General features: G+C 43.2%; 2 protein-coding genes across 12 annotated transcripts; both read left to right on the forward strand.

The window, feature by feature from the left end:
* Positions 1 to 449: 449 nt before the first annotated feature.
* On the forward strand, positions 450 to 12,536 carry LOC123502731 (facilitated trehalose transporter Tret1-2 homolog). Of its 6 annotated transcripts, none has more exons than XM_045251955.1 (13): positions 450 to 767; positions 2,309 to 2,426; positions 3,822 to 4,003; positions 5,041 to 5,174; positions 5,401 to 5,494; positions 5,650 to 5,898; positions 5,989 to 6,117; positions 6,370 to 6,579; positions 7,089 to 7,285; positions 8,963 to 9,113; positions 9,829 to 9,972; positions 10,214 to 10,317; positions 10,876 to 12,536. In XM_045251955.1, the coding sequence occupies exons 4-13, from the start codon at positions 5,079 to 5,081 to the stop codon at positions 11,053 to 11,055; spliced, it is 1,554 nt and encodes a 517-aa protein (XP_045107890.1). In that variant the 5' UTR covers positions 450 to 767; positions 2,309 to 2,426; positions 3,822 to 4,003; positions 5,041 to 5,078; the 3' UTR covers positions 11,056 to 12,536. The 6 variants fall into 6 exon arrangements, with proteins under 6 accessions (XP_045107890.1, XP_045107893.1, XP_045107895.1 ...); XM_045251958.1 differs by having other exon boundaries at positions 3,837 to 4,003; XM_045251960.1 differs by lacking the exon at positions 2,309 to 2,426.
* Positions 12,537 to 13,868: 1,332 nt separating this feature from the next.
* On the forward strand, positions 13,869 to 27,085 carry LOC123502704. 6 transcript variants are annotated; one of them, XM_045251908.1, is made up of 10 exons: positions 13,899 to 14,146; positions 14,965 to 15,113; positions 16,024 to 16,209; positions 17,121 to 17,267; positions 17,427 to 17,438; positions 17,950 to 18,159; positions 24,110 to 24,266; positions 24,624 to 24,882; positions 26,445 to 26,526; positions 26,710 to 27,085. In XM_045251908.1, exons 1-9 carry the CDS (start codon positions 14,020 to 14,022, stop codon positions 26,476 to 26,478), a joined length of 1,281 nt encoding a protein of 426 aa, XP_045107843.1. In that variant the 5' UTR covers positions 13,899 to 14,019; the 3' UTR covers positions 26,479 to 26,526; positions 26,710 to 27,085. The 6 variants fall into 6 exon arrangements, 5 of the variants coding, with proteins under 5 accessions (XP_045107844.1, XP_045107846.1, XP_045107843.1 ...); XM_045251909.1 differs by having other exon boundaries at positions 13,869 to 14,146; positions 17,953 to 18,159; positions 26,445 to 27,085; XM_045251905.1 differs by having other exon boundaries at positions 26,445 to 27,085.
* Positions 27,086 to 27,816: the final 731 nt, after the last annotated feature.

Raw genomic sequence — 27,816 nt, forward strand, 5'->3', positions numbered from 1 at the left:
ATAGGTCAATAAACAGCATTGGTAGATGGATAGGTAAGCAGATAGATAAGTAAATAAATTCGTAGATAGATATGTATGCAAAATGTATATATTCTTCTACTCCTCAATATTCTCAATTCGCCTTGATATATTGTCAAAAATACTCATATAATCTAAAATAAAGGCGATATAAATTGAGAATGGAAGAAATATCACAGTCTGCCTTTCAAATACCTCGTTGTTTTCTTTTTTCCCGCGGGAGATGCAAACATTCGCAGTAAAACTAATATATACTGCTTCGCCAAATAACTGTAGCTGGACACGATAACGAAAAGAAAAGATGTCACAATAACCAGTAAATCGATATATGAAGAGTATAAGTATAGTATCTCATTAATAATAAATAGTTATCATAGACATTCATTTTATACTATAGACACGTCATCACAGAGCAGTGGTGGTGGTGCTGTAGTGGTGAGTGATGACGGTGGCGGGGTCGGGGTGTTTGCAATTTGCCGTTCAGTCTCTCTACATCCCTTAGATACAGCCATACATACTCAAAGACACACTCAACCCCAAACACTCGTAAACTCACTCAAATACACTCAGAGCCATCATATATGCACCTAAACACACACATACATACGTACATACACACAGGTGAGGAGTGTTATTAACGTTATTCCGGACAATTTAGCAGCACCAAGCCCCAAGACAAGAGTGAACCAGCAGTGCAAGCCAGGACAACACGCCACCACCACCACAACCCTCCACAGTGCCTCACCAAGGTATTTCAAAGGCCATTCACTTAGTTCTAGGTTTTCTTTACATAAGAGTGGAAAAGTTTGAAATGTACCCAGGTAAACAAACAGTCGTCAGTATTACCAGCTGTTATTTGCATCTTTCACTTATTGTAAGCCAAACATGCCTCTGAATGGAGCCAGCTAGTCTTGCATTTCATATCCCGTGGTCAAATATTACTGACATGAATTAATTTCGGCGGGGTGAGAGCATAAAGGCAATACATGGTGCCGGGCCGCTCCATTAATGTTGCCGCCCCCAGACCCCGGCCCCTGCCCCGGGTGGAGGGTCAAGGGAGGAGCCGTCCCTCCCACAGCAGTTCCAATACTTTTTTCGTATATTTGTTAATGATAATATTACGTTTCCATGGTACGTTTTTATGGTTTCTATAAATATTTCGTTGTGTTTGAAGTGTGTTCCGCGCCTTTGCTCAATAAATATGTGGCGTTTGGTGGTGTTTTATGGCGGAGGTCTGAGCCAACTTACCGGTCAAATTTTTTTATTTCCCATTTGGAGTTTTTTATTTCAAGCTTTAACCGGACCTTTATGGTATCAAAGAGTCGCCTATGCTCTTTTAGGTGTGAAATCAACCCATTGAGTCAAATAAGTGGAGTTTAAAATGGTGTTCAGTCTTGTTGAATGTAGATTTTATATATCATATTCTATTTGCTTACGTTTTTTGGTTCACGTTCTAGCGCGTTCTAGAATGGCTTAAAGGATAGCTCAGACTCTGTAAAGTGTGTTAAATACTCTCCAAGTGAAAATAGCTGGACGTTTTAGCAGTGTTATGAATTAGTGTTTTTTTTATATATATATATATATATATATATATATATATATATATATATATATATATATGCTTACCATGCTTAACCTTCACATTTCTTTAAAACTAGTTAGGCAGGCGATGTTTTGATGTTGTGAAAATTAGTTTTAGTATTTATTAAGTCATAAAATAACAAGCATTCGGCTGTGGCTTCGTTTTTTCGAAAAGTCATTTTTAAAATTATTTACGTATTTAGACGAGTCACCGCCTGTTCCCGCGCTCTGATGACGTCACAGCCAAGGTGGTGACTCATCATAGCCCCGGGCTGGCGCCTCCCTTCTCCAGCCCCACTTCTTTATTTTGCCTAATATCTAATGATTTCTACGTGTTTTGGTGTGTTTCTATGCTCAGGTATGTAGATAATAGTAGTAGACGGAAGAAGAAAGGAGAAATAAAGGAAGTGAAGAGGAAGGAGGGGTAAAGGAAGAGAAAGAGGAGCAGCAGCCAAGCCACAAACTTAACTCTCTCTCCACTTTGTCAATATTTTGCCTAATATCTACTGATTTCTACGTGTTTTCGTGTGTGTCTAGGCTCAGGTATGTAGACAGTAGTAGTAGAAGTAAGAAGAAAGGATAAATAAAGGAAGGGTAGAGAAAGGAGAAAGAGGAGCAGCAGCCAAGCCACAATGCCTTACTTTCCCTCTACTTCCTCAATATTTTGCCTAATATCAACTGTTTTCAAAGTGTTTAGCTCTATTTCTAGGCTCGGGCGTATAGATGGAAGCAATAGAAGGAAGAAAAGGGAGAAACAAAGGAAATGAATAAAAAATAAAGGAGAAAGAGAAACAGAAGAGGATGAATAGCCAAGACGCAGTATTTAGGTACGTCTCCCTTGTATTCCTATCGTTCTCTACAATGTTCTTTGTTGTTTTGGCAGTATATTTGGGGTGTTTCAAGAGTATTTCATAGTGTTGCAAGGTGTTATAAGTATGTTTTGGGTGCATTATGTGTGGTTTCAGTGTGTGTTAAATGTTTTCAAGTACATTTTACGTATCATAAATTGGTGTGGAGGTGTGTTTGAGTATTTGGGTGTGTTTTGTGGACATTTTAAGGGATTCTGTGCTGTTCTGGGTGCTAGTTTTGGGTGCTTTGTGTAATTTAGGTGTGTGTGAGGCGGTATTTTGGGTGTGAGGTTTTTTTTTTTTTTTTTTTTGGAGGGGGTGTGTGTGGATCTTTTGGTGTGTATAAGGGGTGTTGTCAGTAAGGTTCGTGTGTGTTTGGGGCATTTGAGGTATTGTCTGGTGTTTTGAGTGTGTTTTAGGATGATTTAGAGTATTTAAAGTGGTTTGAGTGCATGTAAGTTATCTGGGGTATGTGTGGGGCATTTTGGTGTATACTGGATGGTTCGTGTGAGTTTTAAGTGCGTTTCTTGATGTTTCGAGTTGTTGCATAGTGTTTTGAATGTGATTGGGTTTAGTTTTGGGGCGTGTTTTGAGGTGTTGCATGGTATTTTCAGTGTGTTTGAGGTTAGTTTTGGGTGTGTTTCTTGGTGTTTTGAGCTGTTGCATGGTGTTTTGAGTGTGTTTGGGGTTAGTTTTGAGTATTTTGGGTATGTATGGGGTGTGTTTAGTGGTGTTAGTTTATGTTGTGTGTTTCTAGTAAGTTCTAATTTTGTTTATCATTATTTTGAGGTGTTGCAGGGTGCTTTGAGTGTGTGGGGGGCTATTCTGGAGTGTTTTAAGTGGTTTGGATGTGGGAGTGGTGTTGTAGGTGTATTTGGGTGTATGTGTGGGGTCTTCTGAATGTGTTATTATTAGGAAAGTTTTATTGTGGGTGAGTGTAACAGCTAAACTAAAGTTCGTACTCTGAAATGCTTTGCTCTCTCACCATCACTGTTGAAGAGACTCGTGTTTTTAACCACTTCAGTACTGAGACGCATTTTCACCTTAAATTTTGCGTGCGATTAGATGATTTTATTTACATTAGGAAGGGTCTATAAAGGTCAAAGGGTTGACTCTCTCTCTCTCTCTCTCTCTCTCTCTCTCTCTCTCTCTCTCTCTCTCTCTCTCTCTCTCTCTCTCTCTCTCTATGTTAAGTTAGGTTAGGTTTCTTCACTATTTATCTCTGTTTATCTCTCTTGTCTCCTTTTGTGTCTACCCTCATTCTCTCACATTAATTTACTCTCTCTCTCTCTCTCTCTCTCTCTCTCTCTCTCTCTCTCTCTCTCTCTCTCTCTCTCTCTCTCTCTCTCTCTCTCTCTCTCTCTCTCTCTCCAGCCCTCCCTCCCACAGGTATGTCAGGAGGGTGCCACACAACACAGCCTGAAGGTGCAGGAGAGGAAGAGTGAGATCTGCCCACTTCCCACCACCTGCCCCACCACCACCACTACCCTCCCAACAGCTGCTACTTAACAGTCTCTCCACTGGTTTCCCTGTGTTGACCAAGGACAGGTGTGGAGGTGAGGAGAGTGACTGTCTAGCATGAGTGGATTGATGGGGGAAGTTATTAACCGTTTCAATACGGAGATGCATTTTTAACCTTGATTTTGGAGTGTGATTAGATGATTTTTTTGACATTAGGAAGGGTCTATGGAGGTCAGAGTATTAATGGCCAGAGTCTTCACTATTTTAATCTCCCACATAAGTTTGTGAAGCTGTATAAAGTCACCAAATAGAAATGTAGCACTGTACTGAAGGGGTTGATAGGATGGTGTGGAAGTAACATCTGCCTGCTCATTTTTTTCCCTTCTGTCTTTCTTTTTTTTTTTTCTTTTCTTTTTTTTTTTTTTTTTATACCAGAAGGAAACCAACCAAGGGCAACACAAGATTTAAAAAAGAAAGTTCCCTTAAAGATAGGTGAAGAGTTAGCCAAAATTCAAGGACAAACATCTTGAAACCTCCCTCTTAAAAGAAGTCAAGTTGTAGGAAGATGGAAATACAGAAGCAGGCAGGGAGGGAGTTCCAGGGAGATTTAAGTTAGGTTAGGGAAGGCCTTACATCTGAGGGCTTGGTTAGGTTAGATTTGGTCAGGTTTAAAGTCATTGAGTTCATAGATTTTATTGATAATTCGTTCAATGTGTGGCGTACATCTTATAAAAGGATCATATTTTTCCTGAGAAACAGAAAGTTGGTAATCTGTTAATAAATCCCAATTAGTTACCTCCATCCTGCCCTGGGAAGAAAATTGTGTGAGTGAAAGCATTGGTGAGTAGTTGATAAGCATTGGTGAGTAGTTGATAAGCATTGGCCAGTAGTTGATAAGCATTGGTGAGTAGTTGATGACAGTGGGGAAAGAATACTGGATGAAGGCAACAAATCACAAATGTGGAGATTAATTTTTTCTGCCACATGACGTGCACCTATCAGCTCACTGTTACATAACACTTGGTGGTTTTGTATTTGTGCCCCCTAAGAGTGGATTCCTGTGATAGGGATCAGCAGCACAACTGATTACATTGTGTTTGGTAACCTATTGTTATTTGTTTACCACATACAGATAAACAGCTTGATAAGGAGCCACTGGAAGCTGAGCCAATGTCAGAGAGTGATGGGGAGTGGAGTCCGTGGGGCGGTGAGGAAGAGGAGGTGGAGCAGCCTTTGATTCAACACCCACACTCACACTCACACCAGGTCTGTGCTTCAGGTTTGCTGCTACAAGTACAAAATATTCAGTACAGATGGTTGACATGCAGACTAAAAATGAATGACTCTTAACTGCAAGAAGCCATGTTGACATTTCTCTGTCATCCATCAATATACAGCACTTGTACAGCTGTGACTTGAGTGAAACATAATTTCCCATCAATATTGAATACAAGTAATTGTCAAAAAATAATGTTTTGTTGTGTTTGTGCAGAGGTCAGACGCAGCCATGGGTGACACCATCCTCACCTCCCCCCTGGTGGGCAGCAGGCCGGCACGTGCTCCCCAGTACTTCACCGCTTTCTCAGGTTGGTGCTGCCAGGCCCTAAGAGGCTGCACCAGTGGCTCACTAAACAAACACATATGTGACTGTGTATATTTCAGTCAGGTGTATTCACCAGCACACACAGCTTCAGAGCAGGAGCTTCACCAGGGACAAATAATGGTGTGTGTTTTCTTGCAGCCACTCTTGGGGCCTTTGCATTGGGCTCTGTGCTGGGTTACTCCTCCCCTGCCGGGTCCATGCTCATACACAATCCCACTCATGACTCTGTGCACCTGGACAAGAGTCAAAACTCGCTCTTCTCCTCCATCATGAATGTGGGAGCCCTGGTGGGTGGGCCGGTGGGTGGCCTGTGCCTCAACAAGCTGGGGCGGCGGCGCACCATGCTGGCCTCCATCATGCCCTTCATCAGTGGCTGGCTCATGATCAGTTAGTAGTGGTATCCTATTTTCATATTTGTTCATTTGATTTTTTTTTTTTTTTTTTTTTTTTCATTTGTGTTTGTATGTGTCTTCTCAGCATTTGCTCAAAACTATGCCATGCTGCTGGTGGGGCGTGTGCTGACAGGACTGTGCTGTGGCATCACCTCCCTCACCGTGCCAACCTACATCGGCGAGTTCTCCTCCTCGGACATCAGGGGAACGCTGGGTGAGGCCTCCACACCTCACTGTGTCTTTGTGCAGCACCATTCTATCCTCAGGCTGTGCTGCTCCCATCACACATTGTTGTTGTATTAGCTAGTACTTGCCTCAAGAGTTCAGCAGTAACAGCTGTGTGTTCATTTTTAGGCGGTTAGTTTTGTTGTCAGGCAGTGTTGTGCAGTGGCTGTGTTGCACTATTGCTGGTGCCTTTGTGATGTCATCTCATCAGCTAATGAAGTTGTAATTGTGTGGTGCGCAGGAAGCAGCTTCCAGTTGATGGTGACGCTAGGCCTGCTGTACGCCTACGTGCTGGGGGCAGTGGTGGCATCCTGGCGCCTGCTGGCTGGCCTCTGCATCATACCTGTCATCCTGTATGCCATACTCATGTTCTTTGCCAAGGAGTCCCCAAGCTACCTGCTATTCAAGGGCAAGGAGGATGAGGCTGCAGCAGCTCTGCAGTACTTCAGAGGTACTGCTGCACACACTCATGCTTGGACTCTTAATGCACAGCCATCATCACAAACTTTGAAGCATTTTAAAACCATGTATAAAAGTTAAAAATGTGAAACATCAACTTGATAATAATAATAATAATAATATATGGGTTATTAGAGTTACAGTATATACACATACTGAAAATGTACATGTGTGTATTTACCTAGTTGTAGTTTTACAGGGCCTGGGCTTTACGCTTGTGTGGCCCCCTCTCCATATCTACACTTATCCAATTTTCTTTAAAGCTATGCACACTCTTTGCTGACACCACTTCCTCACTCAAACTGTTCCAAGTCTCAACACATCTTTGCGGGTTGAAACTTGGAACAGTTTGAGTGAAATGTCAGTAAAGAGTGCATAGCTAAAAAATTGGATAAGTGTATATGAGGCGAACCACATGAGCGTAAAGCCCAGGCCCTGTAAAACTACAACTAGGTAAATACAACTAGGTGTGTGTGTGTGTGTGTGTGTTTTGTCACCCAGGGAAGGACAGCCACATTCAGACTGAGCTGGACATGCTGCGTGCATCGGTGGAGGAACGGCAGCAGAGCACGGCCTCCTGCTCAGACCTGCGCAAGCCGTACATCCTCAAGCCATTCTTCATCTCTCTGACCCTCATGTTCTTCCAGCAGTTCTCCGGCGTCAATGGCGTCCTCTTCAACCTGACCATCATTTTCAGCGTAAGTCATCTTGAATTTCCATAATATGTGTGTTAAACCTGAGCAGCAGTTGTGGTGGTGAAGCCTGTTGGTGGGGCAGTGTGTGGTGGTGAAGCCTGTTGGTGGGGCAGTGTGTGGTGGTGAAGCCTGTTGGTGGGGCAGTGTGTGGTGGTGAAGCCTGTTAGTGGGGCAGTGTGTGGTGGTGAAGCCTGTTGGTGGGGCAGTGTGTGGTGGTGAAGCCTGTTAGTGGGGCAGTGTGTGGTGGTGAAGCCTGTTAGTGGGGCAGTGTGTGGTGGTGAAGCCTGTTGGTGGGACAGTGTGTGGTGGTGAAGCCTGTTAGTGGGGCAGTGTGTGGTGGTGAAGCCTGTTGGTGGGGCAGTGTGTGGTGGTGAAGCCTGTTGGTGGGGCAGTGTGTGGTGGTGAAGCCTGTTAGTGGGGCAGTGTATGGTGGTGAAGCCTGTTGGTGGGGCAGTGTGTGGTGGTGAAGCCTGTTGGTGGGGCAGTGTGTGGTGGTGAAGCCTGTTGGTGGGGCAGTGTGTGGTGGTGAAGCCTGTTAATGGGGCAGTGTGTGGTGGTGAAGCCTGTTAGTGGGGCAGTGTGTGGTGGTGAAGCCTGTTAGTGGGGCAGTGTGTGGTGATGAAGCCTGTTAGTGGGGCAGTGTATGGTGGTGAAGCCTGTTGGTGGGGCAGTGTGTGGTGGTGAAGCCTGTTGGTGGGGCAGTGTGTGGTGGTGAAGCCTGTTAATGGGGCAGTGTGTGGTGGTGAAGCCTGTTAGTGGGGCAGTGTGTGGTGGTGAAGCCTGTTAGTGGGGCAGTGTGTGGTGATGAAGCCTGTTGGTGGGGCAGTGTATGGTGGTGAAGCCTGTTAGTGGGGCAGTGTGTGGTGGTGAAGCCTGTTGGTGGGGCAGTGTGTGGTGGTGAAGCCTGTTGGTGGGGCAGTGTGTGGTGGTGAAGCCTGTTAGTGGGGCAGTGTGTGGTGGTGAAGCCTGTTAGTGGGGCAGTGTGTGGTGGTGAAGCCTGTTAGTGGGGCAGTGTGTGGTGGTGAAGCCTGTTAGTGGGGCAGTGTGTGGTGATGAAGCCTGTTGGTGGGGCAGTGTATGGTGGTGAAGCCTGTTTGTGGGGCATTGTGTGGCGGTGAAGCCTGTTGGTTGGGCAGTGTGTGGTGGTGAAGCCTGTTGGTGGGGTAGTGTGTGGTGGTGATGTCTGTTAGTAGGGCAGTGTATGGTGATGAAGCCTGTTGGTGGGGCAGTGTGTGGCAGTGAAGCTTGTTGGTTGGGCAGTGTGTGGTGGTGATCGTTGCACAGTGTGGCTGGTGGGGATTAGACTCATATTCTCAAACATTTCTGTATTTCACCTCCACTATTTTGAAAAGCTTTATTTAAGTTTACATTAATTTTTTAAGGTGTTTTTATGGTTATAGAGACAGATTGATAAGATTTCTACATTATTAACTGGAGAAGCATTCTTGAAAATCCTGCTAATCATCTCTGTGGCCTTGGAAAATAGTTGTGGTGAGAGAATAAAGTGTTTCTCAGTACGGACATAAGTGCTTCCCCCCCTTGAGGCCCACACATGTAAGACACTGCCCTGACATGCATTGATGTGTACATGCATATGGCAGATCTGTTCCCTGAGAATGTGTGCATGAGTGGCAGGCGCAAGGCAGGCATCTCTAAGTACTACATGGTCTTCCCCTTCAGAGTGCCGGCTCCAACATATCAGATGACGTGAGCTCCATTGTGGTGGGTGCGGTGCAGGTGATAGCAACCTTTCTGGCCACAGTGCTCATGGACAAGGCTGGGAGGAAGCTGCTGCTCATTGCCTCCTCCTCCATCATGGCTTTGTCACTGGGTACAGCTCACCACTCACTGCTGGGACAGGTGTAACCCTCACTTAGGGAGGTGGTGGCATAGTGGATAAGGTGATGAGCATGGGATCGGGCAGACGTCCACACGTAGGTTCGAATCCCACCACGTACAGCCTTAAAACACTTTGCCATTTGTCGAGTGGTTAAAAGTTAGCTACATATCACCATGATACCCAGGTTCTAGGTGGTTACACTCAAGATGAGCTTGGGTGGTGATGTGGGCCCTAATATGGGTACCACTATAAGTAAAATTGCCTGCGCCACTAATGGGCGGAAGCTGAACAGCGCTTCCCATACACTCTTCAAGTAAGCCTACAGGCGCTATAGGCCTTACCGTAAAAAAAAAAAGTAATAAAAAAAACACACACACACACACACAGTACCAGATCAAAGTGTCATTTAAATCTTTTGACTCCCACTTGGTAAACCTTTCCCTCATTACCAATCACTGTGAGACACCATTACCAGTTCTACAACCACATCTAATCTTTTAACTGGGGAAAAATATCAAAATGTATGCTCTATAATCATTAACTTTCTTGTAGATGCTTATAAAGACTTCATGCATTGCTTCTTATTCTACCAATTGCTTCATGTCACGGTGAAAGGGTTAATCACAGAGAGCCTTTGAAAGTAGCGAAATGTGCAGTGGCATGACACACACCATCACTTTGACATGGATGGTATTACCTCTTTCAGTTGCCCTGGGTGAGTTTTTCTACATGAAGATGGAGGATGAGTCATGGGCCACGAAGAACTTGGGTTGGCTACCTCTGGCATCCCTCATGGTGTTCATCTTCGCCTTCTCCATTGGTTTTGGCCCCATTCCTTGGCTCATGTTGGGTAGGTGGCTGCCAGGACTCACTTTCTGGACTGGCTCATTACTGCTTGTTTTTCAGCCTGTTTATGCAATACTATTATAGTCAATGAGTGTTACATGGTAGTATTTGCCCCTTTCCTTCAGGTGAACTCCTCTCTCCCAATGTGAAGGAGTTTGCAGCCAGTCAGAGCACCATGTTCAATATGTAAAGGGAACTATTACAGTCAGTGAGTGTTACATGGTAGTATTTCTCCCTTCCTTCAGGTGAACTCTTCTCTCCCGACGTGAAGGAGATTGCAGCCAGTCAGAGCACCATGTTCAACTGGTCTCTTTCCTTTCTGGTCACCTTTATATTCTCTCCACTTGAGGTGAGCTTATTGCTTTACAAGAAATTTGATATGTACATCTTGACTTTGCCTCTTGAGTGTGAAGTTTTCTCAGCACTGATGGTAATGTGCAAAACAGTTTCATGTGTTTAGTGAGTTGAGGAGCAGCCCATGTCATCAAGTGGTCTGCTTCACCATTAACCCCTTGAGCACCATGACACATTTCCATATTGATTCTGCTAACTACTTGGTGATTTGATTCAGCGTCAGATACTTGTATGGAGGGATTAAGATAGTAAAGATTGTGGCCATTAATCTTCTGACCTCCATAGACCCTTCTTAATCTCAATAAAATGGTCTAATCATACCCAAATCTTAAGGTACAAATGTGTCCCAGTACTGAAGGGGTTAAAAATAGTAAAGACTGTAGCCATTAATCTTCTGACCTACATAGACCCTTCTTGATATCAATAAAATGGTCAAATTGTACCCAAATCTTAAGGTACAAATGTGTTCCAGTACTGAAGGGGTTAAATACAGGGATATCTTTTTGTCTGTCTAGAAGTGCTGCCTTTTAAATCTTCTCTTTCTCACATGCAGTCTGCTCTTGGTGATGCCGGCCTGTACTGGCTGTTCTCTGGACTGTGTGTGGTGAGCCTGCTGTTTTGCACTACTTTGGTGCCGGAGACCAAAGGCAAGACTCTGGAGGAGATCACTGCCTCCTTTGGTGCGCCTGCTCCCTCAGTGACTATAGGCAGACCCAGCTCCTCCGACTGTTGATGCTTGGTGGTTTGTGGGATAGCTGTGTGGGAGTGTTGTTCCTAAGGTTAGCTGTGTATCAGGGAAGGCAATGAACAGAACCAGGGTTGGACAGATCTGATACACAAATAAGCTCATGAAATATTTTATGAAAGCCAAAAATTTTAAAACATGTTGAAAAAGAGTTATTTTATTTGAATATGAGTATTTATATGAAGTCTAATAGTATTCTAAGCTCATGAAATATTTGACGAAAGCCAAAAATTTCAAAATATGGTGAAAGAGTTGTTATTTTATTTGAATATGAAGTTGGTGCTCACAGACAAGTGTTACTGTTATATCTACCTGTGTTGTTTTATATATATCAATTGTACTTTATTTAGAGTGCCTATATATTGGTGGTGTTGCCAACCTCAGAAATGTGGACTTCCTAAACGTAAAATATGAGTGTGACTTAAGAAAACTGAAATTACTCGTAAACTTGAATGATTTTCTGAAATATTTTGACATATATCTGTTATCTTCTTTATGGTGATTTTATTTTGTTATTTCACTGGTGTTAACTTGCAAGCTTTACATTTTCATAGCATTCCCGTGATATTTGTGTGCACTTTGCTCTGTGCTCACAGATCATCAGTGTTGGTTGTGATTTCACTGATTTGCAACATATCAAGACATTTAATTTATCCCTCCATTTCAGCCAACTCTTTCAGACCTCTAAGGGGGACTGTCAACTAAATGGGCCTGTTTCTCTCTCTCTCTCTCTCTCTCTCTCTCTCTCTCTCTCTCTCTCTCTCTCTCTCTCTCTCTCTCTCTCTCTCTCTCTCTCTCTCTCTCTCTCTCTCTCTCTCTCTTGGCCAGCTTCCCCCTCTTACATAAAGATTAAAAAAAAAAGAAAAAAAAGGTCACCCAAAGATCCCAGGTCTGTGTTGTGCCTGGTGTCAGTGACTTCTTACCCTTCTTGCTGCTGGAGACCCACAGACCTCAACTTTGTGTCCCACCCTGTCCACCTTCCACTCCTCTCAGATCTTAATCTTATCTCTTGCCTTCCTAACCCCTCACAGCCCCCCAACACATGCCAGACATTCCACATCCTGCCAGGTGTGTTATCTGCTTACACACTGCTCTCAGCCTCTCACTTATGTACATTCTCTCTACTTAACACTGCCAAACGTGATATTTTACCATCCCCATGACTCTCTCTCTCTCTCTCTCTCTCTCTCTCTCTCTCTCTCTCTCTCTCTCTCTCTCTCTCTCTCTCTCTCTCTCTCTCTCTCTCTCTCTCTCTCTCTCTCTCTCTCTCTCTCTCTCTCTCTCTCTCTCTCTCTCTCTCTCAAGCCAGAACATTCCTTATCAACATATACATGCAATCATTCCTCAAAGCATAGGTCCATATTAGATGTCTATTTATAACATCTTCACCTCAGACAGAATGATCTTTTTTGTATCTTGTAACAGTGAAATATATTTGAAATAGAGTGGTGCAAATATGTATTTTGAAACACGTGCCTTATTAACCTTTTGAGTTGAGTGATATGATGATAATAAACTGTAAGACTGAGAGGCCCTATTCTAAAACACTGCTCTCTCAATCCATCTGTTTCTGAAGGCCACAGGGATATGACTGGTGGGGTTCTGAAAATCTACTGCTGTGGTATATATTGATGCAGATCTCATATTGCCAACCCCTTCAGGACTAGGACACCTTTTCACCTTGAGATTTGTGTACAATTAGACCATTTTATTGACATTAGGAAGGGTCCATGGAGGTCAGGAGATTAATGGCCAAAGTCTTCACTATTCTAATCCCTCACATAAGTTTCTGAAGCTGCATAAAAAGCAGAATAGATAAGGAAATGTGTCATGGTACTCAAGGGGGTAAAAAAATTTGAATATTATTACCAAGTATGTATTTCTTATTTCAATATTGCGAGGTTCAGGCGGATATAATATATTACTAGTTAGCTTAGAGTCATGGTGAGAAAGGGTGGCAGGGGCTGGAATAGAAGTCTTTTCAAATGGTTTACAGTAGAAAAAAAATACGACTTTCTTTTATTTATTTATTCATTTATTTTATTTATCTATTTTTTTATTTTATCTATTATTTTCATTTAATTTTATTCTATTTTAGTTTATTGTTTTTTTTTTTTATTTTATTTTTTTTTTTTTTTTTTTTTGCCACCCTCACACACTATGGCCATATATTCTGAAACACGCAGCCCCGCACCTCCATTACAATTAAGAGGTTCTAATTAAAGTTATGTGAGTTTTGAGGGTTTTCTGGTATTAACAAAGAGAACTAGGCTGGTCCTGAGAACCTTTCTGATAGTTCTCTCTCTCTCTCTCTCTCTCTCTCTCTCTCTCTCTCTCTCTCTCTCTCTCTCGGAAGCTTAGATAAAGTTAACCCCTTCAGTACCATGACGCGTTTTCATATTCATTCTGGTTAATATTTGAGTCTTCAGCTTCAGAAACTTATGTGGGTGGTTAAAACAGTGAAGACTCTGGGCCATTAATCTTCTGACCACCATATACTCTTCGTAATATTAATAAAAAAACCTAAAACTCATGATAAAAATGCTTTCTAGTCCTGAAAAGGCTATAATGTCACTTCACAACTACATAAATATCGAAGTCTACCCTGAAACAAAATACATTTTCTCTCACCACAAAAATTTTCCCTTGTCTTCTGTTTCAATTCATTAAGTTTCGCTCACACACAGATACTTGAACTAAATCCAGAAAGACAAGAAGGGAATAAAAACCACACTAATAGACCTCAAAGCAAGCATCCTTACACACACCACACATTGACTACACTAAAAACAGGAACAAACACACGGTAAAACGCCCATCCCGCCCTTTCCCAAACCCAATGATCATTTTGTAAAACTTCGCCTACAGCGTCTCCCAGTGAGAGAACCCAGCGCGGGATTACTTGAGGGGAAATAAGACATAGAACCCCGTGTCCTTCATGTCCCAATAGCGATGTCCACGTACCAAGTAAGGTCACTGGAGGAGGCGGACCAAATCATCAGGGAGCACGAGAGAAAGACCAAGACTACATACGCCCTTCTGCGGTCCACCAAGAACTTCGGCTGTGTGGATGTCCCAGGTGAGGTGCTGCTGGTGCTCCTGGTGCTATCCTGGTGCTGGGTCATGGGGCAGGTCACGGGTCACGGGTTTCAGGGGTTTCAGGAGTCACGGGGCAGCGAGAGGGGGGTCATCTCATGGAAAGGGGTGGTGCTGGTGATGCTGACTGATGCTGTGCTGGTGCTGGGTCAGGGGTTACAGGGGTTTCAAGGGTCAGTGAGGGGGGGGAGGTCATCTTACGGTAAGGCTGTAAACGAAAGGTGTTCAGGTGGTGCTGGTGATGCTAGGCTGGTGCTGGTGCTGGGTCAGGTCATGGGTCAGAGGTCAGCAAGAGGGGGGTCATTCCACGATAAGGCTGTAGGGGAAAGGGTGGGTCAGAGGTCGGTGGTGGTGGGTGCTGATTTAGTGGTCAGGTCAGATGTCATAGGTCAGGTGTTTCAGGGGTCAAAGGTCAGTGAAGGGGGGGTCATTCCAGGGTGGCCTAACCTTACCTAACCTGGGGAAGGCGTGGTTCAGGGCAGGGTTAAGTAAGGGATGGTGACGTTTGGTCCAGGGGTGTCCCAGGGGTGGTGGAGGAGAGGTGGCCCAGGTGTGGAGGCAGCCTGGGGAGTAGAGGGGAGTCTGCTGAGGGGGTCAAAGGTCAGATTTTCCTATGATTTCCTGTGGCATTAGAGTCAAACTGCCATTAATATTTGTCACTTGTCATTTGATTGAGTGAGTGTAAAGTAGAAGGGTAGACGTAAGAGAGAGAGAGAGAGAGAGAGGAAGGGGGAACTGTATCTTGCTGTGGGGCCCATATCACCAGTAGAGTGTTTGTGGCACTGTGCTGATGTGTTACAGCATGTGCCAACGATGAGAACGAGGTGCGCTTCGAGACGGTGGGTGTGCCATACTGCGGAGTGCCGTTTTTTGTGGCCGGACTCAAGATCCTCCAGTGCCAGTCCTACAGAGTGCGAGGCGGAAGGAAAAAGAAAGAGATAAAGATTGAGGTAGGTGGTGCTTGTCACTAACTCACCATTCGCTTGTCGTCATATTCAGAAACGCTTCCCTCTCTCACCACGACCATTTTCAAAGACCAGAGAGATGATTAGCCAAGTTGTAAGGAGTATTTTTCCTGTTGATAATGCAGAAAACTTGTTAACATGTCCCTAGAATTACAGAAATATCCTTAAAAACCCTTGTCACTTCAAGTAGAGCCCTTTGAAAAAAGTGAAGGTGCGGCATGGAAGGGATTCAGAATATAGCTAGGCTTGCACCGGTATTCAGAAACTCTTTGCTCTATCACTATGACCATTTTCCAAGGCCACAGAGACAACTAACCAGGTTTTCAAGACAGTTTCTCCTTTTAATAAACCAGAAACCTTGCCAATCCATCACCAGAACCATAAAAATATATTCAACTGGAGCCTTTGGAAAACAGGGATGGTGAAAGATCAAAGCATTTCAGAATACACCTCTCTCTCTCTCTCTCTCTCTCTCTCTCTCTCTCTCTCTCTCTCTCTCTCTCTCTCTCTCTCTCTCTCTCTCTCTCTCTCTCTCTCTCTCTTCATTACCATGACACATTTTCATATTTATTCTTTTACTATTTGGTGATTTTATACAGCTTCAGAAACTTATGAGGGATTAAAATAGTGAAGACTGGCCATTAATCTTCTAACTTCCATAGACCCTTCCTAATGTAAATAAAATAATCTAATCACACCCAAAACTCATGGTAAAAATGCATCCCAGGACTGAAGAAGTTAAAAAAAATGTTCACAGAGGTGCCAGTTAACATAGAAGAGCCAAGAGGATTAACCAAAGAAGAGAGAGAGGCATCACAGATGTAATATACTGCGATGCTAACACTGGTAACAATAAACTAAAGGAGTACTGAGCCATTGAATCTCCTTGTCACAGTTGACTGGTTCAGGTGCGGGCGTGATTGGTGAGGCAGGGGTGGGGGATGCTGGGGGAGAAGAGGACGGGGACTCGCTGCAGCCCAAGCCAATGGTCAAGAAAAAGAAGAAGGCCGGCCGCACCCACAAGGTCAGCTGCACTGCCACCATCATCATGAAGGAGGTCATCTATTACCCAGAGTTCCAGGTGTGTGGTCAGACTGTGGGCTGCATTCTCTAACACTTGCAGCTGCACTTCCTCTACTTCTTAAAGGCTCCAGCTAAGGTGACATCAGTTTTAAGGCTGTTTTTATGGTTCTAGTAACAAATAAAAAAGATTTGCATGTTTAAGAATAGGCAAATACCCTTGAGAAAATGGCCAGTGATGTCTGTGGCCTTTGAAAAACAGTCATAATGGATGAGCAAAGCATTTCATCATCGTTATTAAGTCCTAACTCGATGGTAAACATTATAGGACAGTCTTATTGTTACTTTTCACCTCTCCACCAATAGTTTTATTCTGTGCACTAGAGTAAGGACATCTAGAATCAAGCCAGGACTCACACCACCAGAGCCAAGTGTCACCCACTCACTCCTCAGCTACAGTAGATAGTGGTGCTGTCTCTCTACAGCTTTGTCAGACTCATTGGTCATGTTGTTACTGCTGAATCAATAGGGAGCTTTAAAAGATTAGATAAATTTATGAATGGGGATGATAGATGGAATTAGGAAGCTTTTCTCAATGAAACTCTGGGGTTCCATGCCTGCTTCTGTATTTCTGTCTTCCTACGACTTGACTTCTTTTAAGAGGGAGGTTTCAAGACATTTGTTCCTTGATTTTGGCTAATTCTTTATCACTCATTAAGGGAACCAGAACTTAAGTGGGCTTTTATTTTTATGCATTTTTATTTTATTTTATTATTACTTTATTATATTATTATTATTTTTTTAATTAATTTATTTTATTTTCCCCCCCCCTCCCTTGGTTGGCTTCCCTCCTACATTAAAGAAAGAAAAAAAATACCAATGAAAAATACAGGACTGCCACATGTAGTCCTGACAGTCTCTTGCAGATTCCCTCTTTTCTTATGTTCTTATATTCTTTTGTCTTTCCCACAGCTCTTTGAACACTCGAAGAACAACCGCATTGCCGTGGCGCGCCAGCTGAAGGATGCCCTCAAGTCCAAGGCGCCGGTGCAGAAGGACAGGATAATATATGTGACAGTGCCAGCCATGTCAGACCACTTTGGACACACTGTTGGGCTGGTGAGCTGCTCCTTGGCCATCATCATCAGTCTTTAAGAAAATGAAGAGTTGGTGGAGGTTTTGATATTGTATTGTGTTTTATTATATTCTTGCAAAGTTATATTAATGTACTAATGTCCCCCCCCTTTCCCCCCGTCCCTGATCATCGTGTGACTTCAGGGCACATCCAAGGTTAGTAGAGTTAGTAGAAAGAAATTGAGTTCTTCCTTAGCTCCCTCAGTACCATGACATATTTCCATATTCATTCTCCTTACTATTTGGTGATTTTATACAGCTTCAGAAATTTATGTTGGGGATTGGAATACTGAAGGCTATGGCCATTAATCTTCTGACCTCCATAGACCCTTCTTAATGTCAATGAATTGATCTTATCATAGCCAAACTGTCTTGAAATGCCCTGAACAACATTACATTCTATCTTAAAATACCCTGAAAACATGACAGACTATCTTAAAATGTCCTAAAAACATGAGTCTCTCCATATTCATCCTACTTACTATTTGGTGATTTGTACAGCTTCAGAAACTTATATTGGGGATTAGAATAGTGAAGACTCTGACCATTAATCTTCTGACTTCCCTAACTTTTCTTTCTGTTCTCCTCCCTATCCACACCAGACACCAGTTTCCTCAGTGCCATTACAAGAGCTCCAGCTAACTCCTCTCTCCTTGTCTGTCTATAGCAGCAGGGTGGCAAGCGGCTGTTTGTCAAGAATGACTTCTACGGCCACAATGAGCCTGGCTCCAGCAACCGAGTGTACTACCCAGTGAAGCAGGAGAAGCTCAACGTGGCCCAGCTGGCCCGCCGGATGAAAGTGGATGAGGACGACACAGAGGCTCGGGCCAGAGAAGTGAGGGAGATTCTACAGAGCATCATGGGCCTCACATATAAGGTAGGGCAAGTTAAGTAAGGAAGAATCATACACACACACACACACAAGCGCGCGCACACACACACACACACACACACACACACACACACACACACACACACACACACACACACACACACACACACACACACACACACACACACACACAAAACCAGTCATGAAGAAAAAGACCTTGGGGTGACAATTACCAATGACCTATCGCCAGAGAGACATATAAACAAAATAATTGGAGAAGTATTGAACTTATTGAGGAACATAAGAGTGGCGTTCGTATATTTAGATGAAGAAATGATGAAGAAAATAATTACTGCAATGATAAGACCAAGGCTTGAATATGCAACAATACAGTGGGCTCGAACTTAAAGAAACACATAAGGAAACTAGAGAAAGTACAGAGGGCTGCAACAAAAATGGTGCCTGACTTAAGAGATTTGACTTATGAAGACAGACTGAACAGAATGCAACTTCCGACCCTGGAAAACAGAAGAGAAAGGGGAGACCTGATAGCAATATACAGAGTGATGATTGGCATGGAAAAAATGGATAGGGAAGATCTGTGTATGTGGAATGAAAGAATGTCGAGAGGGCATGGGAAAAAACTAAAATGGCCACTTATAGGAGAGATGTGAAAAAATATAGCTTCCCTCATAGAAGGGTGGAAGCATGGAATAGTTTAGACGTGGAAGTGGTCAACGCAAGGAATATTCATGATTTTAAGAAAAAGCTGGACATTAGTAGATATGGAGACGGGACAGTACGAGCATAGCTCTTTTCCCGTATGTTACAATTAGGTAAATACAATTAGGTAAATACACACACACACACACACACACACACACACACACACACACACACACACACACACACACACACACGGTAGCTCAGTGGTTAGAGCGCTTTCTTCACAAGCCAGAGGACTGGGGTTCGATTCCCCGGCCAGGTGGAGATATTTGGGTGTGTCTCCTTTCACGTGTAGTCCCTGTTCACCTAGCAGTGAGTAGGTGCGGGATGTAAATCGAGGAGTTGTGACCTTGTTGTCCCGGTGTGTGGTGTGTGCCTGGTCTCAGGCCTATCCGAAGATCGGAAATAATGAGCTCTGAGCTCGTTCCGTAGGGTAACGTCTGGCTGTCTCATCAGAGACTGCAGCAGATCAAACAGTGAAACACACACACACACACACACACACACACACACACACACACACACACACACACACACACACACACCTGTGGTTCCTGTGGTGGTAGTTTTAGGCAGCAGTCGCCGCCCGTGGCCACGCTGATGCGCTGCCACTAATACAACCCGTCTGCTCGTCTTTGCGCCAGCTGATCTATGATGCTGTTGCTGGCAGCACAAGCATGGTAGTGTGGCAGCTTAGGTTGATCAGGTATTGTGTGTAGAAACTTGTCCAGCTTGTTTTTGAAGCTCTCAATACTCCCTGTTGAGTCTCGTAGATGTCTAGGCAGTGCATTGAAAAGCTGTGGCTCCCTTATGGCGAAGGCATTTTCTTTGACCATTTTGACCCTGGTGCTTGCTCTAGAATGTACTCTTTCTATATGGCAGAGCCAGCCTCGTCGCTGGTGGATGGTAAACTGGATATTCAAGTTGTTAATAGATTTTCCAATAATTATTTTATAGATGTATAATATGGCGTACCTTTCTCTACGCCGCTCCAGTGAGTAAAGGTTAAGTTCTTGCAACCTTTCCCAATAGTCGAGATGTTGAGTGTCTGATATTCTACTGGTGAAAGACCGTTGTATTGCTTCAAGTGACTGTTTCTCTCCTATTCTCCAAGGACTCCATAACTGACAACAATACTCGACTAATGGTATGACAAGGGACTTGTACAGTGTCAGCATAGGGCATCTCTTTCGTGTGCGGAATGTACGGAGGATCCAGCCAGACTGGCTTCGTGCCTTTTGTACCACATTCTGAATATGTTCAGTAAAATTGCCGTCAGAGCTAAGGGTAATTCCTAGGTCCCTCACGCACTCCTTAGTGTTGATACGAGAACCATCTGGTGCAATATAGGTAGATATATTTTCGATGAGTCCCTGTGGGCTATAATGTATATGTTCAAATTTATTATTATTAAAGGACATATTATTATGGTGTGCCCATGAGTAAAGTGATGTGAGGTCTTTTTGTAGTTTCTCAGCATCTGATTTCGAGGAGACTTCCTTTAATACCCTTGTGTCATCAGCAAACGAAGCTACTGTAGAGTGTATGACATGTCTGTTGATATCAGTAATGTGGATCAAGAAGAGGATGGGGCCAAGGACTGATCCTTGTGGCACTCCGCTAGCTATCGTAAATGACTGAGACACTGCACCACTAGCCACTACGCGCTGCTCCCTGCCAGTAATAAAGGAGTGCAGCCACATCCCAAGCTTTCCGGCAATGCCCATTTCTCTTATTTTGTGTAGTAAAATGCCGTGGTCTACCTTATCAAATGCTTTTGCAAAATCAAGGTAGACCACGTCAACATTTTCATTATATTCCAGCTTTTCTAAGATGGTTTCATAGTGTGCTAGTAATTGGGAGAGACATGAACGTCCAGTACGAAAGCCATGTCGGTCTTGGTTCATTCTGTTATTCTGCTCGAGATATGTAGCCATAGCTTTTACAATTATTCTCTCCAATACTTTAATAATATGGGAGGTTAAAGATACTGGTCTATAGTTTTTAGCTTCAGCTCTCGACCCACCCTTGTAGATTGGCGTTATGTTGGCACTTTTTAGTTGCTTTGGTATCATTCCAGATTCCAGAGAACTTCTATATAACATTTCCAAAGGGGCACTAAGCTCCCTTGCACAAGTTTTTAGAAGTATTGCAGGGAACATGTCTGGCCCAGCAGCCAAAATTGCAGAAACTTCTTTAATAGCATTTTCTTTAATGTCTCTACTTAAAGTTATGTTCGTCAATTTTGGCGTGCCATCAATATCTGGAGTAGAGAAAAATTCCATGGGTGAACTTATGATTTTGTTTCTTACTGGTTGGCTGAAAACACTTTTATATTGGAGAAGTAGTGTTTCGACGATCTCCTGAGGTTCATCTATAGTTCGGTCGTCCGAGTCAATCAATGGACCAACACTCGCTTTCACTACTGACTTGTTCGCAGCGTATTTATAAAAGTATTTAGGGTTGGTCTTAATGCATGCCACCGCTTGTATTTCTTTCCTATCGTTTTTCGTTAATATTGAAAATTTTATTTTCGGTTTGTGTCACTATGTAACTGCTGCTGGTATTCTTGAGTTTCTTTTTTAGTTTAGTTCTCTTTCGTATCAGCAGTTTTCTGTCTCTTGGTATGTTACCCTTGTTTAGAGGGGTCTTTTTAGACAACCTCTTCAACGGTACATATTTCTCTGATAGTTCAAGACATTTTTTCATCAGTAAGTCGTATTTGGCATCAGTATCACAGTCTTTCATGAGTAAATCCCAATCTATTTCATTGAGATCTCTCTTTAATTTATCCCAGCATACAGACTCACAAAGAAAATTTAGTTTGCCGAAGTTTGGTTGCTTATTTGTTTCACTGGCAGTTTTAGAATGCATGTTTGTAGGTATGTTAGTCGTGAGAGTTATCACGTTATGATCTGAGAGATTTGTTTTATCCACAGTAACATTGTATAATAGTTCGTCATTATTTGTCAATACTATGTCAAGGATATTCTTACCTCTTGTGGGAGTATCGATATATTGATTTAAACAAAACTCCTCTGCAAAGTGAAGAAGTGCTTCTGCCTGAGTTCACATGTCCCCTGAGCCTCCATAAACACTCTCCAGTTCCCACTTTATTTGCGGGAGGTTCAGGTCACCAGCGAGAATAATTGTGGGCATAGGTGGTGGTAGGGAGTTAATTACTTCTCTTACCTTATTTAGCTGGTCGATTAATTTATTTGTTGGGCATGCTGGCGGTCTGTATATATTTATATAGAGACATTCAATGTCCTTAATAAGTAAAACCTGAACTTCTGTGAACAGGTTTGATTCAGAGAGCAGAACTTTTGTTCCGGCTGCAAAGTGGCTACTCACATAGGTGATGATGCCGCCTTTTTTCTTTTGTTTTGGTCGGTCCGTCCTGTATGGTACAAAGTTTTGTATTTTTATTTCTGCTTCTCTTATATCTTCTGTTAGGTGAGTTTCTGTTAACGAGACTATAAAGGCATTTTCTGTTAGAGCCATTTCTGACAGTAACCTTATTTTGTCCCTAAATTTGTATGGTAAGAGACCAGCGATATTTAGGGTAATTATTTTATGTAGGGTGGTGTTATTCTTGTTGTTCCCACTTGTTGGTATCCTTGTACTGGTTGCGTGGGACTCCACTGCCACGGTATTGTTCGCAGCATTTGCAATATATGTTGCTGTGTTTGTTGCATTTGTTACATTTGTTGGAATAAAAAAGACTGTTTGTTGTTTATCCGTGTGGTACGAAGGTATCTGGTTAGGTGGCTGTGATACGGTTGTCTGGTTGGGGCGTTGTTTCTCTGGTGCTGTTTGTTGTCTTGTTTGATGTTCGGTAGTTATATGGTCAGGGGGGTAGTTGGGGGAACGGCACGCACACACACACACACACACACACACACACACACACACACACACACACACACACACACACACACACACACACACACACACAAGAAAAGAATCAACTGGTAAGCCATATTGATAGAATTTTCAGAGAGACGTATAATTTTCTAAGGAATATTGGATTAGCATTTCACTATATGGACAAAGAAATGATGAAGAAATTGATAAGTACTAAAATAAGACCTAGATTGGAATATGCAGGAGTTGTGTGGACCCCTTATAAAAAGAAACACGTAGGGAAATTGGAGAGACTACAAAAAATGGCTACAAGAATGGTTCCAGAATTTAAAGGGATGACATATGAGGAGAGACTAAAAGGTATGGATCTACCAACCCTAGAACAGAGAAGAGAGAGAGGGGATCTGATACAAGTTTATAAATTGATTAACGGAATGGATCAAGTGGATAATGAGAAACTAATCCTGAGAGAAGAATAAGACATTAGAAGCACAAGATCGCATAGTAAGAAACTGAGGAAGGGAAGATGTCTGAGAGATGTTAAAAAATATAGTTTCCCACAAAGATGTGTTGAGACTTGGAACAGTTTGAGTGAGGAAGTGGTGTCAGCAACAAGTGTGCATAGTTTTAAAGAGAAATTGGATAAGTGTAGATATGGAGACGGGGCCACACGAGCATAAAACCCAGGCCCTGTAAAACTACAACTAGGTAAATACAACTGGGTAAGTACACACACACACACACACACACACCCGGTAGCTCAGTGGTTAGAGCGCTGGCTTCACAAGCCAGAGGACCGGGGTTCGATTCCCCGGCCAGGTGGAAATATTGGGGTGTGTCTCCTTTCACGTGTAGCCCCTGTTCACCTAGCAGTGAGTAGGTACGGGATGTAAATCGAGGAGTTGTGACCTTGTTGTCCCGGTGTGTGTTGTGTGCCTGGTCTCAGGCCTATCCGAAGATCGGAAATAATGAGCTCTGAGCTCATTCTGTAGGGTAACGTCTGGCTGTCTCGTCAGAGACTGCAGCAGATCAAACAGTGAAACACACACACACACACACACACACACACACACACACACACACACACACACACACACACACACACATGAAAGTAAAAGACATAAATGATAATAACTAGCCTCCTCTAACCTGTAAAGCCACTCGAAGATCCCTGGCATTGAGTGTGTCTCCATATTCCTTGTATGCGTGTGTGTGTGTGGAGATCTGCTTTGTAATATACTGCAGTTTCATTTGGTGGCAGTCTGGTGTGCTGTATCAGTGAAGGAGGCCACAATTATCCACCTCTCTGTCAGTTTATCCACAATTCCTGATACTCATTCATAAGTTCAGTAGTGTAACGTCTGATGAAGGACTATGGGCATTAATGAGGCGAGTGTTGCAGCAACCGGGAACAACGGAAGCATACCGGGAGCTGCACAAAGACCTGAGCCAAGCCAGACTCAAGTACCAGCAGACCATGGACACGCTGCTTGGAGGGCCACCCGTCGCCCAGATCCATGTGGTGGACGGCCTAGTGAGCCAAAATGGAGATCCTCTTGGTGAGTAGTCTTCCTCCACCTGTCTGTTTTGTCTTTTTGTATGTAAGAGGGGAAAATTGGTCAAGGACAACATAAAAAGGAAAAAAAAAAGGCTCACTTAGTTGCCAGTTCTCTTACAGGTCCAAGATAGCCAAGATAATGTCTTGAAATCTCCCTCTTAAATGAAGTCAAGTCATAGGGAGTTAGAAATGCAGAAGCAGGCAGGAAGTTCTAATGGTGATCTGTTCTTTTTGTATGTATAGTTGTCTGTTACTCTCGGCCAGTTCCCCTCTTAGACTCATAAAGAATAGCAAGTCACAACAACTTTGCCATCAGCTCACTACACACATGTACATTAATATTATTCACCCCAAACAGAATCAGCACCCCAAGCAAACACTGCAGGGGAGACGTGGCCAGTCACCCGCGCCACAGTAGTCACCACCACCACGGGGGTCAATGCATCCCAGGCAGTGGCTGTGTCCTCGCCCACCACCACCACCACCACAATCGCTGCCGTGCCACAAGTCCAGCAGAACCCAAATGCAGGAGCTGCCACTACTGCCCCCACTGATGGCAATAACCAGGAGACCAGCATCTTCATTGAGGCCATGGAAGCAATCTTAAACTCTCAAATGTAATGGGTGCTGGCTGGCTGAGTGGCTGACTGGCTGCATGGCTGGCTGATTGGCTGGGTGGCCGGCTGTGTGGGTGTGGCAGCGCTGGTGGGGCTGAGCTCTCTGCTATCTTCTTCTAGTGCATTATACTGTATGATGGATGTAATAGACTAGTTTCATCTTTTTCTCATCTCTCCTGGGCAGCTGTGTGTGTGTGTGTGTGTGTGTGTGTGTGTGTGTGTGTGTGTGTGTGTGTGTGTGTGTGTGTGTGTGTTGTAACAATCATTTCTTCATGCGATAGTTGTGTAGGGGAAATGCAGGTTAGTTGTATGATTATTATAGATATTTGAGGAGAATTCACTCAATAGGTATGTGCATGTCCCCTCCCCCCTCCCCCTTCCTCTCTCTCTCTCTCTCTCTCTCTCTCTCTCTCTCTCTCTCTCTCTCTCTCTCTCTCTCTCTCTCTCTCTCTCTCTCTCTCTCTCTCTCTCTCTCTCTCTCTCTCTCTCTCTCTCTCTCTCTCTCTCTCTCTCTCTCTCTCTCTCTCTCATATTGGATCCTTTTAATGACAATTTTTATGCAGCTTTCTCGTACTAGAAAATTACATCTATATTTTTGATAGTTTGTTTTGTTTATTTTCTGACTCATATTTATCACACACTGGTATATATCTGTGCGTTCATATCTCAGCAGTACAGCTCTGACACTTCCTTGCACTTGTTAACATTGGAAACTATTACTGTACATACTTGTCCATCACTCCTGGATGCCTAACACTTCCTGACATGCTCTCACCAGTGGAGTTATGTACATACTTGTGCCACATTCAGCAATGTACACTGACACTGTAATATATATCCCCAGCACTAAAAATTTTTTATACTTGGGTTAAGTGCAGGTTACTTTAAGAACTTCACAAAATAAGGGAAGCTGTAAAAAGCCATCAGGCCAACACACAGCAATCTGTTTGAAGGCCATGCCACACTGGAAGAAGGAATCTTGTAGCTCCACTTGTTGTTAGCTGTGTGTTGAGTGGACCATCCAGGCATCTTAGGGTCCAGAGGCACAGATTCTGGAAGGCTGAGGTGGACATGTGGTGGTGAGTGGACCACCCAGGCGTCTTAGGGTTTAGACGCACAGGTTCTGGAAGGTGGAGGTGGATGTGTGGTGGTGAGTGGGCCATCCAGGTGTCTTGGGGTTCAACACAGGTTCTGGAAGGCTAAGGTGGATGTGTTGAGTTTTTGACACTTCATCTTGGTAGAAATGTTTGTGTCTAGTAAGTTGCTTCTTTATTTTCATTTTATGTTTCATTGCTACATTTATTTATCATCACATTTACCTTTTTTTTCAGGATGACTTGAAATGTATTTTTAGATTAGCTCAGAGCAATATTTTTTATTGATTTATTTATTTTTCTATGCATGTGTTTCGTGGAAATCTTCCTTAAAGGTAGGTTAACAACATTCAGAAATGGGTGCTTTACATATATGGAGTAATTATGATCTGTTCTGAAGGCCATACATATCATCTACAATATCATTGCTGCTTCTTTTGCCAGTTTGTTGATTCTATCTCTGTCTAGGTACCAGGCTGGCAATCCCCCACTGGGTGAGTGAGGCGAGGCACCACACACTACACAATGTGATGTAGCTCAGTAATTGACAGTAAGTTATCAGCTAGCAAGCAGTCTGGTCATGTTTTTATGCAAGATCACAGTATTTTCTATGTACAACACCTGCTGAGACACAAGACCATGAAACACTTGAAATAATCACCCATTTTGCTGCCATTAGTGTCTCACAAAATTAACTCGTCTTACACCGGACTGTTTTGTTCGCTGAGAGAAGACGTGGCAGTGCAAGGGTCACGAGGAGGCACAGCCGGGCCTGCCTGGGGCTGATCATGGCCAGGGAACAGTTCTCAGGTGCTCAGAAAAGAAGTTATGTCATTGTGGGACTGTAAATAATTCTGGAAGTATAGTTTACATAATATATCTAAGTTAGGATGAAAACATATACCCTGTGTGGTAAATGGGTACTTTATTTTACATATGTATGTATGTATGTATGTATGTATTATGTACATGACACTTTGTCTGATAATGTTTTGAGTTATTGTTTCAGTATTGTCATTGGTTTATTATCATGTGTACATTTTTAGCTGTATAGTAGTTGTTCCTTCACTGTACAAACAAAAGTATATAAATATAAATATATATCAGTATCCAAGTCATTGATTTAAGATTATTAGTTACCATAATACAATTGTTTACTTGTACATGAAGCCTTGGGAGGGCTGTTGGCAGCAGTAGCAGTCCCTGAAGGGGATAGGAGTGGTGGTAGTGACTGTCTCTGGTGGGGAAGGAGGGAAAACAGTGGTGTAACATTCTGAGTGAGTAGTAGTGGTGGTGGTGGTGGTGGTGGTGATGGTGATGACCATTCCCAGGTGAACAGGAGAGGATTGAAGTAGTGGTGGTGGTGGTGGCCATTCCAAAAACAGGAGAGGATTAAAGTAGTGGTGGTGGTGGTGTCAATTCCCAGAATAGAAGAGGATTGCAGTAGTGGTACTGGTGATGGTGGTGGTGACCATTCCCAGAGCAGAAGAGGATTTAACTGCTTCAGTACTGGGATGCATTTTTACCTTGAGTTTTGGGTATGATAAGACCATTTTATTCACATGATGAAAGATCTATGGAGGTCAGAAGATTAATTCCCAGCATCTTCATTATTTTAATCCCCACGTAGGTTTCTGAAGCTGTGTAAAATCACCAAATAGTAACCAGAGTAAATATGAAGACATACATATCTTGGTACTGAAGGGGTTAAGTAGTGGTGGTGGTGGTGGAATAAGACATGTCCTTTATCATCATCCATTTCATATCTTATCCTCTCCATCCTGCCTAAGCTCTTCTTTTCTCTTCTGTACAGTATATGAAAACTCTCTCTCTCTCTCTC

The sequence above is a fragment of the Portunus trituberculatus genome, chromosome 12, assembly GCF_017591435.1.
Source record: "Portunus trituberculatus isolate SZX2019 chromosome 12, ASM1759143v1, whole genome shotgun sequence".
Lineage (NCBI taxonomy): Eukaryota > Metazoa > Arthropoda > Malacostraca > Decapoda > Portunidae > Portunus > Portunus trituberculatus.